The following is a 16,088-nucleotide window of genomic DNA, read 5'->3' on the forward strand; positions in this document are numbered from 1 at the left end:
TGGGTGAGGGACTGTGATACTTGGCGAGGGAGGGGGGGTATGAGTAGGGGAGGCTGTTTAAGCTGTTTATTTGAACTGCTCTCTCGTCCAAACAGTCAGCTGCCCCTCTGCTCCCCCGTCAAGCTTCAGAGCTTAAGCTCGGATTGTGGTGTTAGTGTGGAGAGTACAACTTGATACCCCCCTTTGGGCAGCGGCTGCCCTGAGCTTGGGTTACTTTATGGGAACAATGCAGCCTCTGTCCACGGCCTCCTACTCTGCGAAGACATGGGCTCAGACAGGCTCGCTAGTGTCAGGCATGGCCAGGGGATTCATACATCACAACACCACCCTGCACACAGACTGAGTACAGGGTTTAGGGGAAAAGCTTCCCAACACAGCTTCCCAGCTTTGCCTGTAAATGGCCCAGCAGAGCCCCTGTCTCAGCGCTGTGAGAGCTAAACCAGACGTGCAGCGCAATGGCCCGTTTGCTCTTGGCTTGAAGGACCTGAAAAAGTAATCCCTCGTGGGATTTTGGTTTTTGTACAACGGTATTTACAGTAAAACCTGACACACGGAATAAAGAGGGGATGTTGGAACCCCGAAATCAAATAGCTCCCCCCTGGAGCAGCTTAATCTGCAACAGATGGTGACAGTCTGACGGACGTTGATGGGTTTGGGCAGGCTTCTATGAACAGTGGCCAAAAGCCAGAGATGATGATAAAATGGAACACTGTGCAGTTCATTACACTTTGTTTATATTAAATGCACATGCTTTACACATCACCCAGCACAAATTAACCATGACCTCTCCGCTCTGATCTCTGCTCTCCATCGAGAGATCACACCCAACACCAGGGGGCGATGTTGCCCTAAAAGTGACATCCCCATCACAACTGCCTAACACTCCTTGTACCTGACCTTATGCTGTCAGTAGTCCGCGGAAATATAATGAATTGCGGGTAGAGACGATTGAAAGCAGGGGAATGTGTGTGCAGAGCAGAAACACATGCAAGGGATCTGTGGACTACTCCTAACAAACCACGATCCTGCTCTGTAGTCCTCTCTAATCTGCCTCGCGGCTCATCAGGGCTTTATTTCGGCTCTGCATATTTATGAGAATCAGAGAGAGTGAGAAGGGAAAATAAAATAACCTCTTCTCTTGTGGGAGAAATTAAAGCATTTCATTCATCAGACCTGACCAGAGTCCTCATGCTCCCGCTCTCACAGCTTTGTGTGTCTTACAAGGCTGTGGTTACACTTTCACTTCTTCTGGTACTGCATGGGCAGATAGGGAAAAAGGTCAAAAGGCCAAACATCTCTTTACTGGATTTCTGCAGTGACAGTTAAGGATTACAAGATTAGAGCAATGGTCATTTATTTGACGCAGGTAAACAGCTTGAACAAGATGGAAAAGCCCTGCGGTGTCATTCTTTAATCCTAAAAAGTTCACTTCTAGGATCTGCCTTCTGGCATTGTTTTATCTGACAAACTCTCCATGAGTATATCATTACAAATGAGAAGTGGTATTAAAATGTAGATTGTCATTCGCCCTCTTCATCAAGTGTATGTTTTTTTTAAATAAGTGAGACCAAATCCCACTTCATGCTGCTCAGAGCAACACCAACACTGTCGTAGTGAACAGTAACATCACAGTCACTGTGTTCATCCCAATCGTGTCTGCAAATGTGTCTGCAAAGCTGCTATGCTGCGTTTCTGAGACAGAGCCCTCAAGTCCTTCACCAGAACCAAAGTCTGTTTTTAATGGGATGACATGATGAGGCAGCAGTGGCTGCTTAAAAACACTGCGATTCGGAGAAGCAGCGTGATGAAAGTGGCTGGAGGGACAAGACCAAGAAAAGAGCACGAACTGTCTGACACATGATAGATGATGACAGAGGGGTCCGATCATTCCACACCACCACTCCTCCAGTTATGCATGAACACACACGCACACACACAGGCACACACACACACACACACCTCTTCGCCACCATGAGGCCTCATTAACACTGTATCCTCTCTGTCCCTCTTTGGCAAAGTCACCTCTGCTGCAGGGACCAAAGACGGACACAGGCATAATTGGCCCGAACACACCAACGGTGCACAGGGAATGGTGTGTGTGCTACTTTGACCCTGTTAATGCTGCACAGTTGTCAGGAGAGTGGCTCATGTCACATTGGATCATTGGATGGTGGTGATGATGATGGGGGGAGGACTCCTCCTGGGAATAGAAGGCTGGTGCTTTCAACAACCACCAGTCTGTGACATCTCTCGACACAGTGGTTACGAAAAAAGATTCTTGATTTTTAAAAAAGTGATTTGGATTTTTAAGGACAGTTCACGTCTGGAAACTGCATCCTCCCCATAAACCTTTATGTAAAAATTAAAACTGATTGAGGAGATGAAAAGTGAAGTGCCAATGTACTTTTGCTTTACCTAGATCAACACAAAATATGCCTCAGAGCAGTAAGAGACATGTACAGTACACAGTTGCTCACCATTCAACCCTGACTGGCTGCTAACCACCACATATCTGAGTGTGGCAGACACAGAGGGGCCAGCAGGAAAACTAAGGCCTTTCACTTTGATCTCTGGACTGCCGCCCATTTAAATGTTTGTGTTTGAGATGTAGACCTTTAATTTTGGCCTGATGGCTTCCAGGCTCTTTGGGTTATCCTGGTATGTCGGATATAGGAGTGTTTACACAGTCTCCCTCCTGCTCTCCTGGTGCTGAAATAAGTGCATTAAGATGGATGGATTTACTTAGTCTCTAACCTTGGGATTTGGGGAACAAACTCTGAATGACCTCTTTGTGCTGCTGGAGGGGATGGAAGAGGACTGGCCCATACGACTGCTGCTGCTGTGTGTGTTTGTTTCTTCTGCACCAACAGACCCATTCACAACATGCTGGAAAGTGATCCTAAACCAACAAGCGTCTACCAACTAGGCACCAACTAGACCCATACAGTGTTGACCTGACTGAGTACCTGCCAGAAATTCCATAATTAAACATGATTGCAAATGTTATGACTTAAGCAGGTGAGATAAAGTCGAGAAGAGCATTGAAACATAAGGTCAACACCTATCAGTTGTGATATATCGCTGTATTTCATATATATATATATATTATGTATTATGAAAGATACAATTTACATGCGATTTTGAAATAACCCATAGTTGGAAATGTTGCCATATTTCTATGTCTGCAGAGTAAATGTGAGATGCAGACAGGGGGCCTGGGCCATTGTTTGCAACAGCGAGGCAGTAAATCAGCCGGTGCTGCCCTTGATTTGTTAACCTTTGTTGGGTTGTGTCAGCAGAAGAGGCATGGCTGGAGCGGCCCCTTTCATGGTCATGAAATACAGCCTCTCCCTCTGTAGTTGCAACCATGAAGAGGAAAGGGGGGGGGGGGGGGGGGTTCCCTCTGTGCAGCACAGGATATTGAGCTTCCTCTCCCCTTTAGAGATACATTAAATGCTCCTAGTGGGGGATACATAACCAATAGAAGCAAAGACCACTGGGGAACGCTTGGAATCTGCTTCAGTGATGGATCATTCAGAAATAAATCCTTCAGATCCCTGCCTTATTTCTCAAAACAGGCATTTTATTAAATATAAAAAAGGGCATTTTGATTTGTATAAAGCTTTTGTTTGTGGCGAAACAACAGCAACGCTTTATTCCAGCAGTTATGTCTGGAGGGAGGGTTCCGCGGCCTCTCTTTGACCTCACAGCTCAGGCAGAGGAAAAAGAGAGCGCCCTTGACTGCAGCCGTTCCTCAGAACGCACAAAAGGCCAATGGTAGTCAGGTCATCCCTCCACTGCGCATCAGGTCAAGTTCCACAGGCAGCCCTGATTTCTTGACACATCAACCCACACAGACGGCAGAGGTCAGCACGAGGGCAGAGCGGGCAGCCTGGGGCAGTAAACCAACACGGGTGCTTTGAAAGGCCAACCTTCTCTTTCCAGTCCATTGAATGAGTTAAGGAGCTGCCTGGGTGATTTGTGGCGTGAATGTTGCTCCCTAGATCAGTAGAGATTACAGCAGGTGGCGGCCCACAGCCTGCGAGTACACACTGCTCTGACACCAACCCTCCGCTCAGGGAGCCGACAGAGACGGAGAGAGAAAAATAAGTCCTCAGCTCCCTCCCACACAGCAGTAATGTGCTCACAGACAGCGCTCGCCGTGACAATCCAGGGAGCTCTTCAGCTCCAATATGTGCCACAGAAGTTCACCGCCGCTTTCCTCTTTCCACATTTTTTTAAACAATGTCATCAACGCTGCAAATTACACCTTCCACACCGCACAGTATTCTCACTCCCTTGGTGACAGACGCACTCAAGCCCGACACACTTCACCAGCGGCACTCTTCACACCGGCATCAGCCCCGGGTCTCACTGTGGCACCGCTTCATTTTCACATTAACTCCGGAGAAGGCACGGTGAAATCAGCGTTGTGCAAGAGGCAGGAAACGGAGAATCACTACACCGTGCACTTCAATTCACCCCCACACTGAACTCCCTCTCACATCGTAGACACAGCTGCTGATGTCTCACCAGGGACTGGCTTCTCCAATATATCTACCAGATGACTTCTCAAGCACATTTCTTCTACACCGTTGAACGTAAAATCACGAGAGGGAGATATTTTCTAATCACGGCCGCAGTTTAAATATGACTTTGGTCATGTTTACGCAGGTAAAAGGTACGAGTTTGTCCCACCGCGGATAAAATCTGTTATTACTCACCCAGACAAATGAATGATTAAAAACATGACTGTGTATATGAAATTAGGTTTCAGACTCTCTTATGAAACACTGGTGGCGTGTTGGCTGACGACAACAACAACACACCCACCAGGGTCCGACTGACTCTTTCTTATCAGCCCAACTGAATCACTTCCGCACTTACATCTGTGTGTCCCAGTTGTGCTCACTGGTCACTGCGGAGGCAAAGTGTTGGTGGCGATCCTCGGCTCTTAAAAGCACCCATTGCATTTGAAATAGATTCCATCTACACAGGCACACGACAGACTCAGCAGTTCACTGATGAGAACATGTTCATGTCTTCTCTTGATAAATGGCACTGCAGAGCTTTTTAAATGTCACCCGGCATTATCTCAATCTCGCTGCTGCCGCCACGCTCGGCAAACAATGCACATTAAAGTCGACGACTATCCTCAAGCCGAGTCTTCTGGATAGTGTTCATGACAAGATCACGAAGGATGGGATTGTAACCGGGTGACAAGATATTACTGCCCTGGGGCACAACTTTAATCATTTCATAGATCTGTCTGCAGGGCTTTGCGATGACACTATGTGCTGGTTTGTCATTACAGGTTTCTGTATCAACCCAGCACTTCAATGGACTCCCCAGACAACAGTCACGGTTTTAATAAGCCCTGGTTACCGATTTCCACCTCCAGCGCCCTGAATGCAGCTCAGACGTCGGTGATGTTGTCTATTTCACTGGTGGCCAATTGACTGCGCCACATCTTTTTGACTGGTGCCTGCTCTCCTGCAGAGCAAATGGATCAGGGTAGCGAGCTGACACCTGGGGGCACATCAACAACCACAGTAATTGGAGCTAACATTTAATGGTTCGGAGTTAATGAAATCCATTCCTGGGCAGACCGAACCCTGAGTGAGGAAAACAAAGGAGTGACAGCGACTTTGAGCTCCACATTAGACAACCACGCACAGTTGACACCGACGACCCTGAGGTGACGCTGACACAAGAGGGGAGCAAAACAAATCAACGTCAGAAGGAACACAAAAGCTGCTTTCACACCAGTAGGATTTTTTCTTTTTAAAACGCAGTGTTGGCCTTGGGTGAAAAACACTGCGGCCTTTGAGGGAGCATGAAAACACACAGTGATACAGTAATTATTGAGCAGGTGAGAAAGCTAGGAGATTAAAAGATGAGGGACCAGCACCGGGTCTTCAAAGAGATCTGATGTTGCCCTGGGCTGATTTCTATCCTACTGCAGTGAGAAATCCACCAGTCAGTCGTTAACAACGCTGCACATCAGCAGCTGAATTACAATGGCCTCCTCGGCACCCTGTGATTTTAACATCTATTTAAATACCTTTGTTCCAATCAGTCGTAAAATTATCAATAATAACAATGACACTCATGTGACGAGCTATTGGTCGTATTTATTTTGGCACGATGAATCTTTTAAAGTCTGATTTATTACTAAGACTATTTTTCCACCGGTTTCTCAATTGTAACTAAAGCTGTGTTCTTAGACAACTGACTGGGGATTTCAACACGACATGGAACTCGCTCCGCAGCATCAGGCGTAGTTCAACTATTCCTTCATTGCAGAAGTCGTTGCTTTGCTTGGCAGATGTTTTGCATGTTATGACTTTCCCTTGTCCTACACTTGAAGGCTAAAGCCCAATAGGCATTTTATGTGTACCAACATTGTACAAACTGTCAAGCAAATAGAGACTGTGTGCACCTGCCTGTGGGCAGATGTTGACATTTGTCGTCGCACAAACGAACCTGTATCGCTGTTTTTGTTGGAGCTGTTGCCCGTCCAGGTTTGGTTGCATTTGAGTGCTGGAAAGCCCCTCCAACGAAAACCCACCTGACTCTTTAATCTCAACAACAGCCTCCTTAAAAATACCAGTGGTCCTTACTTTCCCTGCACCTGGATTCTTTTACTCGCCTTTTGCAATGGCGGCAGGAATTCGCATTAGCATATGGCAGGAGAAGAGGAGGGGACCAGAGATGGTAAAAAGGAAGAAAAGAGAGGATATTTAAATGGAAATAGGGGCCAAGATAGTGGACCATCGCGCAGCAGAGAGAAAGCCTATTTTGTGTACTGTTTCCCCAGTCAGGGCCTTTCATAGTGGGGGAGAGAGGGCGGCATTCTGTTGATTTAGGCCGCACAAAGGGGGCCTTAATCCTTTCAAGGGAACCAAATAAGTCCACAGAGAAGAACGTTCAAAAGGAAACCTCCCTGTCAAGCATGGTCATTGAGCCTTCCCAATGCACGCCACAAATCAAGCCCTGGAGGGAATCAAAGGCCAGAATGTGGGAAATGTGTTTGGAGGTCTGCACAGAGCAACAAAGGGGTGGCACAGGTACCTGTCATCAGCATTCGGCCCCGTTTCTGCCACAACCCTGAAAAGGGTCATAACCCTCATCTCTGAGCCGTGCCCCGGAACCTGCATGCTACCACCCCCCCATTATAGAGGAATGTCCATTCACGCGGGGCACCTCCATTATCCCTGAGCCAGAGAAAATGGGGCTGCATTTAACAGCAAATTAGTGACTTAATAATGAGGTCACATGTGGTTTTGGCACACTGAGGCCATAAGCAGATGCCTTCCCTGCCCTCACCTCATTCTCCACACCATTAGTACATCCTCCTCCTCCTCCTCCTCTGGCTGTAGTACAAGTTGTGCATTTCAACACATTCGCAACAAATGCAACATTGTTTCGCACCATTTCATGTCACATATTAAAACAAAAGCATGTTTTAATGATTCCATCTGATGATTATTAGCAGAGTGAGATTTTTTGTTTTATGTCTAGGTGTGCATACTACTGAGCAGTACGTCCTGTGCAACTTTAGTATATTCGATCAGGTACATGGATGTGATGCATCATATGTGCATACGTAATAATCACTGCATTGAGTCAATGCCAATTTTAATCATACTGACATCATTTCAGCACATAAAAAAAGATTCTAAATAATAATGTCCTTACCTTTGACTGCAGCAGTGCTGAAAAATTTCTCGGAGCCGGCATCCGAGACCTGGAAAAGAGGACAGTGGACACAATTTCACACAAATTGCAAAACCTGAAGATGATATCATTTCCCTCCAAAATGCCCTAACCCACACACAGATAACATTTCTGGGGACATTTCAGAGCAACTGCCGACTGAGCGAACATTACCGGGTTATGGTAAATGAGTATTATATTTAAGTCACCAAGCTGTCATTTTACAGTTAGCCTTATGCCTGAATTCAACACAATGAGGTGATTTTGATATGCATCTCTGACAAAGTGTATACTTGACAGATACTCTCAGTTTTACCAAGACAAAGTTCAAGGTCAAACTCAATCCCATTTAGGTCAACAGAAACTCAGTGTCTGCATCCTGTCATGTCCAAATTATGTCTAGAATTAATTGGGGAACCGGAGCAACGTCGTCAAAACCAACACTGAATATCAAGACTCAAACAAAACAAGTGGCTGTTCACTTCAGGGCCACTTGATGGCACTGTTGCTCCGTGACAAACAGCCAAATGCCCTCTCCAAGCCCCGCACCGTGTTAGAATAAAATGTGCAGGGGTGGGAGAACAACCTGAATTTGACTAATAACAAAACGTTTACACGGGTGGAAAAAATTAATAAGTAAAAGATTAAATTATATTCCAACCAACACATTTAAGAGGAAATATTGTTTTGCTGTATTGCTAAGAACAGGACAGCACATGTAAAGCTGCACATGGGACACATTCGGGTTTCTCTGAATATGATGAATTTCTGATAAGTTGCTTTGTGGATTTCCTCGCTTGGGATTTACATAATGTTAAATTCTGGACCGCATATGACGTGGAAGCATTCGACTCTGACAGCGCGCTTGTATTCCCTACAAGCTTAAGAACAGGGATATTCGAAATCTGCGCGCACTGACAGCGAATTATCTGCACGCTCCGCGTTTCTGTCCGTTATTAGGAGAAGTGATCACAAAATCACAACAGACGAGTGCAGAAAAAAAAAACCCACAAGCCAGCTGATGGGACTGATTTATTGTTTGGAAAATGTATTGTGAAATAAACAAAACACCTAATGGGTCTAGTGCACGACGCAGACAACATGTAAACAATGAAAGCTGCGGAATAAATGACAGCATAAGAAACGGCATGGCAATGATTCCTGTTATGAAACCGCATACAAAGTGTTCTGCAAGGTACCACACGCACACACGCACACACACACGCGGATAAAATACATGTTGAGATCATGAGACGATCCAGAACCAGCTGATATACCTCCATACCTCTGATGTGGCGGGGGAATAGCGAGTCAGGATATTACTTTCTCTGAATATGGCCTCGTTTCACATTCTGCTTTTTCAAATCAAATAATCCACACGAGAGGCGGCGAAGTCTACTCCTTTCACACCGAGGACAGCCATGCGGACAGACGAGACGCCTTTCCAAGAGAAGAAAAAAAAGAAGAAGATCCAAAGCCGTTCACAGAGCTACTGCGCCTTCTGGACAAAGGGAACCGTGCGCCTCCTTCTGTGACCGCGCTGAGGCGACGAGCGGGGAACACAATCCCTTCATCCACCTTTCGTTCCTCGCTCCGGACACAATGTGTGTTTTTTATATACGTATATTCCCCCCGTCGGAAACATCCGCGAGAGGAGCCCAACAGGATCCGGGAGCGTTCGTGTGTCGGTGCGCAGAGAGGGGCTGCGTCCGACGGCGCAGAGCTATCCAACAAAGCGCACGGCCGGTTCCTCTACAGAGAGGGAGGCAGATCACACAAGAAGAGAGACAGAAGAACAAAACAAGATATAAGCCCGAGGTCGTCGCGAGTCTGCTGTTCTCTCTGTCACTGATCCCGGTCTTGGGCACGCATGAGCCTCTCCCCGTCCGCTCGCAGGCAGCAGACAAACTCCCATTCATCCAGCGACTGGCTGCCCGAGTGCTGCTGCTGCTGCTGCTGCCGCCTTCACGGATGGGTCCTCCCACTTCCTGATTCGCAGGCGGACTTGTGCTCCTGCACAGGACAAACACTCGCGTCTTTGGCCTCCCGAGAAGCTCCGAGGTCACGGGGGCGCGCACATCAACGCGTTTACCTTTTGCGTAAAACGCGCGCAAATGGGAAGAGGGCAGCGCACTGGAGCTAGATAAGGAGCCTGTGCGAGGGAGGGAGGGAGGGGAGAGCTGAGGCAGAAAGATATTCTGTCTTTCTCTCTGTACTGAGTGAGGTGATGTCAGCCGCTAATGAATTCCACAGTAGGGTGCCGCTACCATGAGGGGAGGAAAAACAAAACGCTCCTTTATAAACAGCATGCACCTCCTCGCAGCCCACAGGCACTGTCGTCCTGTTGGACCAACTCCCACTCCACTGGCCTGGAGGGAGGTCAGCGAGTAATATAAAAAGCACTTAGTCATTCAGCCTTCAGTTTGAGCTTTGAGCTCCCCACGGCCCACCCCGACAGACCTAAAACTTAACGAGCTTCCAGGCCACCGCCACAGACATAAATCACAACGGCCAAGTTTATTATTATGTGATAACTTTATCCTAAAGCCCCAGAGGGATTTTTCTCTTGGCCTGCAGGCCCACGCTCACAACAAAACAGGCCAGCTGGAACTGGCAGATTTCAGCTCCTCGCTCCAAACGATCCCCTTCCAGTCTTTTCCCAGTTTGGGGGCCAGAGTTTAAATGGATCACACGGATTTGAGGTGGGACAATATTCTGTTAAGATTCACACTGCAGGCCTGAAAGTAATATTTACTCCAGCAGCAACAGTGCACATCCTCACATTTGGCGAATCCTCATCTAATGCTGGACATTCCCGGAGAATCCTCTTAAAAGTGCAAACCCTTGCATTCTATTGCTCGTCTAATGAGTATTAACCCACTGGCTGGGGGGCCAATGGATCTACAATAGACTCACATTGCAGAGTATTTCCTTGCCAGCTTCTGCCCAAGCAACCTCGGAGCAGATAACAGACTAAGCTCATAGCTGAGATGCTAATCCTTCCCTCAGTAACGGAGAGGCCGAGGCTCTGTTTGCTGCCTGGGACCGGCCATACAAACATGAAGTCATGGAAAATGGGATATACAGTAAAGAGAGCCGAACAAATCCTCACACATTAGAGTTGACACAACAGCACTTTCCCAAAACCGCAGTCAGATGCTCAGTCTAGTTTAAGTGAGGAGTTTGCATTTAACAACAATGTATTTATCCGTAAGGTTTGCGAGGCTGTTCATAGACGCACCTATGGCACACAGAACTGAGAATGTGAAGTACCATCAGGGGGGTGGGAGGGATTGGCCTCAGATGGCTGGTCGAAGTCCAGCCACTTGGTTCAGCTACAGAGGACAAAGGCTGTGGTCACAAAGGGCCTGGGACAACGAGCAGCCTACATGTGTTCATCAAGTTGGAGACTCCTGCTATGCGTCCTTGCGTGTTTCACAGATGTATGCATTGTGCACCGAACAACTTCAACTAATGAAATTATTAACCTCTGCCTTACCTTTGCTCATAGGTTGTGGGAAAACATCTTTGATGACAACACAGACATTTAGCTGTACAATGCCACAGTTCTTTATTGAGTAAAAGAGAAATAGTAAATCATAAATCAAGTCTAAAATGAGTTGCAAATGTACTTACTATGGTTACATGTAATTAGATCACAAGGATTCTCATGTTTGAAGTGGTGATTGTGATGAGGCATCAAGAGCGTATCGTGGTTTGGCTTCAAACGCATGACATGGCAGGCCTCAAGATATGTATTTATACGACTCCAACCGGCAGAAAATGGCTACCAGTCATTTTCACGGGCCTGTGCAGCTGCAGCTGCAGCGGCAATGAACGAGTCGCTGTTCCCCATTATCAGATTTGAGAGCGACCGCAAGTCTGTGATTACAGCCACACTGCCGAACAATCAGCGTCCAGATCGCTCACCGCACATTATTTTTAATTCAAATGAAACACTGACAGAGACGAACATGCACATACAAAATGAGACCCTCCACGGTTTCACTGTGGAAAAAAACATCGTCCGTGCTACAGAATGAAGCACTGAGATCAAACGCAATGTCTGGATGTATGCTACGTGTCTCAGTAATTGCTGTCTGGGCACGAATGTTCTGTCTATAGACCATCAGCATCACTCTGACATTTTGTCATCTCTTATTCTTTTTTTTTGGACACTGATTCTCCACTTCATAGAAACCAGAGGCATGTTTGCCCCCCCCCACACACACAAACACAACCATGGCTTAACTTTTCAGGAACTCTCTCCTAGATTACAATCACAGGGGACCAGCTCGCCTTTATGAGCCTTCCTGCCATTAAGCCAAATCTACCCTCATTTAAAATATTACTGATAAGTGTAACATGAGTGCTGGCGATGGAAAATGTTAAAAGCTCTTATGGCATTTGCCCGCTGCCCCCAGCTCTGTCTTTGCCTTACAGGGACTAAAAACAGTTTCATGTATTTCAAGCTAGGATTGAATGCAGGGGCCAGGACATATAAACATTTTTCTTAATGACATGGAATGCAATTGTTATCAGCCTGGAACAGCAGTCATCTCACGTGGGGGCTATTTTTAAAAACAGTTTCACCTCATAGTAATTTCTGTCAGAATGAGATACAGTAACTCCTGAGTCAGACCAGGGAACAAGACTGTGTGTCTTCAGCCACGTGACGCTGTACATTTCGACTTGTCATCACAGGAAAAGCACAGCTCAACTACAGTAAGAGTTTCTGTAAATTCCCTCCCACTATACGCAATTGGCCAAGTGTGATTCTTTGACAAGTACTCGTGCAGCTACTACGCTTTCTGAATTCACAAACATGTGCAACACTATATATATACAGTAAACATGCCTTCTAGGAGATGATGTGACAACATGTTTTATGAACTACTCTTTCAGCATCACCTGGCCCAGCTTAGATTAGTGTTAGGTTGCTTATATATACAATTAAGACTAAACAAAGTACAGCTGAAATAATGTGCTTTGCAAATATTTGGTCATAAACAAAGGTGAGGATAAATTCAATTTTCTGACTTGATGGTGGCACTAGATAAGTTAAGTTGATACAGTTCATCCGGAGGGGGACATGAATGAGTGTTTCATGGCAGTGCATCAAAGAGTTGAGTTATTTCTGTCGGGACCAGCGCGGTTGACCAACCGACAATGCAACCTCACCAGCAAGGCTACAAATAATATAATATCAATATAATGACTGACTGAATCGCAAACATTGGAATGCCATATTTCATTATGTCTCAGTTTACACAGTTCAAAGCAGATAGACTGTTTTCACAAGGATTTTTAAAATTGTTACTAGTTTTCTCAGTGGAAGGGGTAGGACTAGATCACACCCCCAACCCCATGTTTAAATGTTGCAGTGCACATCTAACTATGTAAAATATTTCTAATTGCACACACAAACCCACACACTTGGATTTGCCTACATCTCCTTTCCCAGCAATTTGAGGGCAATGTTTTTTTTTTCTTCTTCAAATTAGTTTATTATTATTTTCTACAGTCATTACATCCGACCTTATCTCCCAGGGCCCTGCACTAGGTTGTCAATGACAACTGGCTCTAATCTCTACCTCCCCATCCCCACCCTCGACAAGAAGCACTGACAGGCCCTTTCTTCCCAATTCCTCAGACATGTAGCCAGACATAAATTAATCTGTCACTCATTGCTTGTATTAATGTGGCGATGACACACAGCAATGCATGCAAACACACACACACACACACACACACACACACACACACACACACACACACACACACACACACACACACACACACACACACACACACACACACACACACACACACACACACACACACACACACACACACACAGAGACACACACACAGAGACACAGACAGACACAGACAGACAGACAAAGACAAACGCACCCAGCATTAAGAACCGTTCTACAAACTGGGACACCACAGCAAAAAAAAAAAAAGCCTTCGGAAAAACTGACAGTCGTGTCTGTAAAGTGCATCAATCAAATATCCTGACAGAGAGAATGGAAGATATAAGGACTAAGAGTTTCCATCTGCACTTCCACAGACAAGTTTTTCAGTGTTAAACCTGTAAATAATGATGCCAAAAATGAATATCTGCTAGCATTATTTTTCCAAACTTATTTCAACCAGTGCTTATCACAGTGTAAACATATAGCATGGGCCTCCTGGGAACATTTCGCAAGACTGATGGATGCTACGATGAAAGTGTCCATCTGATCCGATGACGATACCTTTGTAGATCCCTGCGATTTGATATCATAAAACTTCCTTAGCGGAGAGATATGAGGCTCACATCATACGTCAACCGTGGAAGCAGCAGAAAAGTATTTCTTCTGGTTAAAAGCCTTCAGAGACCATGTTATCTGCTTATCTCTATCTGCTTATCTCCCCCGCGGTCTCTGAAAGCAGACCAGGGCCGTAGGAGTTCAAGATGAATGGCCTGATCAATGGCAGACATTATCTGCATCTGGTAGGCAATAATCAGATCCAGTTGACATTGCGGGTGCAGAAAGAACTGGCCTGTCAGCAGGAACAAACCCACTCCACTGGCCATCAGTGTAATGTCACTACATTGTTTAATTGGAAAACAATGCAGTGAAAGAAAATTGGTTTAACCATTACTGCTACAAAAACTTCAGTTACATCCCTAACACACACACACACACACACACACACACACACACACACACACGCACACACAGACACACACATACAGACAATCACACTGATAATCACACTCACACACACACACACACACACACACACACACACACACACACACACACACACACACACACACACACACACACACACACACACACACACACACACACACCAAGACTTCTCAGTCACAAGAGAAATAGGAGAACCTTTTTCCTAAATTACAGACATTGCCGTGGAATGTGGACTGTGGTCTGCGATGCCGTGGATAATTTCAGACCAGTCAATCACTCCCTCCCATGTACACACACACACACACACACACACACACGCACACACAGACACACACATACAGACAATCACACTGATAATCACACTCTCACACACACACACACACACACACACACACACACACACACACACACACACACACACACACACACACACACACACACACACACACACACACACACACACACACACACACACACACACACACACACACACACACACACACACTCGTGCATATTAGCATGATTTAACTTTAACATTTACATTGAATGTCAGTATAATTACTGATTCTCAAACCCAAGCCAAATTATTTTAAAGGCCAACTCAGCATCCATATTTAGAGAGTTGTCACTAACTGTTTACGCAGAGATTTAATGAACCGAAACCGTATCTGTTTAAGGGAAATCAGAATTTTAATGTTCTGTATTTTAAATGTGGAGTGTGGGACTTAAACATATAAATGTACGCCGGTTACATTCTGTCCCTGGACAAACGACTTCACATAGTGCTGATGAAGCCCATCAGTGCCAGGCATTACTCTCTGTCCGTGGCAACATTCTCGCTCTATGCACATGTAGTGATGCGCTTTACATCAACCAGCAATGATTGGTTAGCCAGAGGGGAATAGGGGAGCCGCCATATCTACAGCGATGAAGTAGGCTAAACCTAGGAAGCGTCAAGTTTCCGATGCTCCAGATAAAAAGAAAATTAAAGGGAGAACAGTTTTAAAAAGAAAGCGATAGATGGCACTGAAAGAAAGAGAAGGGACTACAGAGCGACAGGGATGTCGCCTTACTGCTCTTCGACAGGTTTGCATTTGTGAAAATATTTGGAGTAGCTATTTCATTTACTCCACCTAAATAATGAATTATTGCCTATGAACTGTGGAAACGTCTCTGTATGTGTTTGTGCTGTTACTCTCACAGCCAGAGGGGGAGACAAATAAATTCCGCACTGCAGGTTTAAGAGATTGCGTTGTTTACTTTCATTGTCTACAACACGTCAATGTCTTTGAATGTATTTCTGTGGTGCTACTTCCTGATCATTGCGATGGCCGACTTGAAGTAACACTGTACAAAAGATTCAGTGCTGCTTGACAAACAAATTCACTTTTCAGCTGATTCAGTGTAACATCAAGAAGCTTGATCTCAACGACAATAAACAGAGAATTATGATCCTCTTTTAATTTGACCCGTTATTTCTCTAAAGCACCAGAGTGGAGCCACATCCCAGACAGAACTATTCCTAACAGATAACCCGCTGCACGATGAACCTGCAAGCATTCATTTTTCTCCCTAATCTGCATGTCTTTATATTTGTGGAGACCCAGCAGACACCAACAATCACAGAACAGTGGTGCTGGAGCCCCCCACGAGGCCTCAACT

At 45.7% G+C, this 16,088-nt stretch overlaps 1 protein-coding gene across 8 annotated transcripts in view; it reads right to left on the reverse strand.

Moving 5' to 3' along the window:
- The window catches only part of auts2a (activator of transcription and developmental regulator AUTS2 a), a 270,462-nt gene that overhangs the window by 21,649 nt on the left and 232,725 nt on the right, over nt 1–16,088 (reverse strand). For all 8 annotated transcript variants that reach the window (XM_047330435.1, XM_047330438.1, XM_047330436.1 and 5 more), the window contains one exon: nt 7,702–7,750. In XM_047330435.1, the coding sequence (XP_047186391.1) occupies nt 7,702–7,750 (49 nt within the window). The remainder of the gene's footprint in view (nt 1–7,701; nt 7,751–16,088) is intronic.

This window comes from Scophthalmus maximus, chromosome 2 (genome assembly GCF_022379125.1).
Source record: "Scophthalmus maximus strain ysfricsl-2021 chromosome 2, ASM2237912v1, whole genome shotgun sequence".
In the NCBI taxonomy this organism is placed as follows: Eukaryota; Metazoa; Chordata; class Actinopteri; order Pleuronectiformes; family Scophthalmidae; genus Scophthalmus; species Scophthalmus maximus.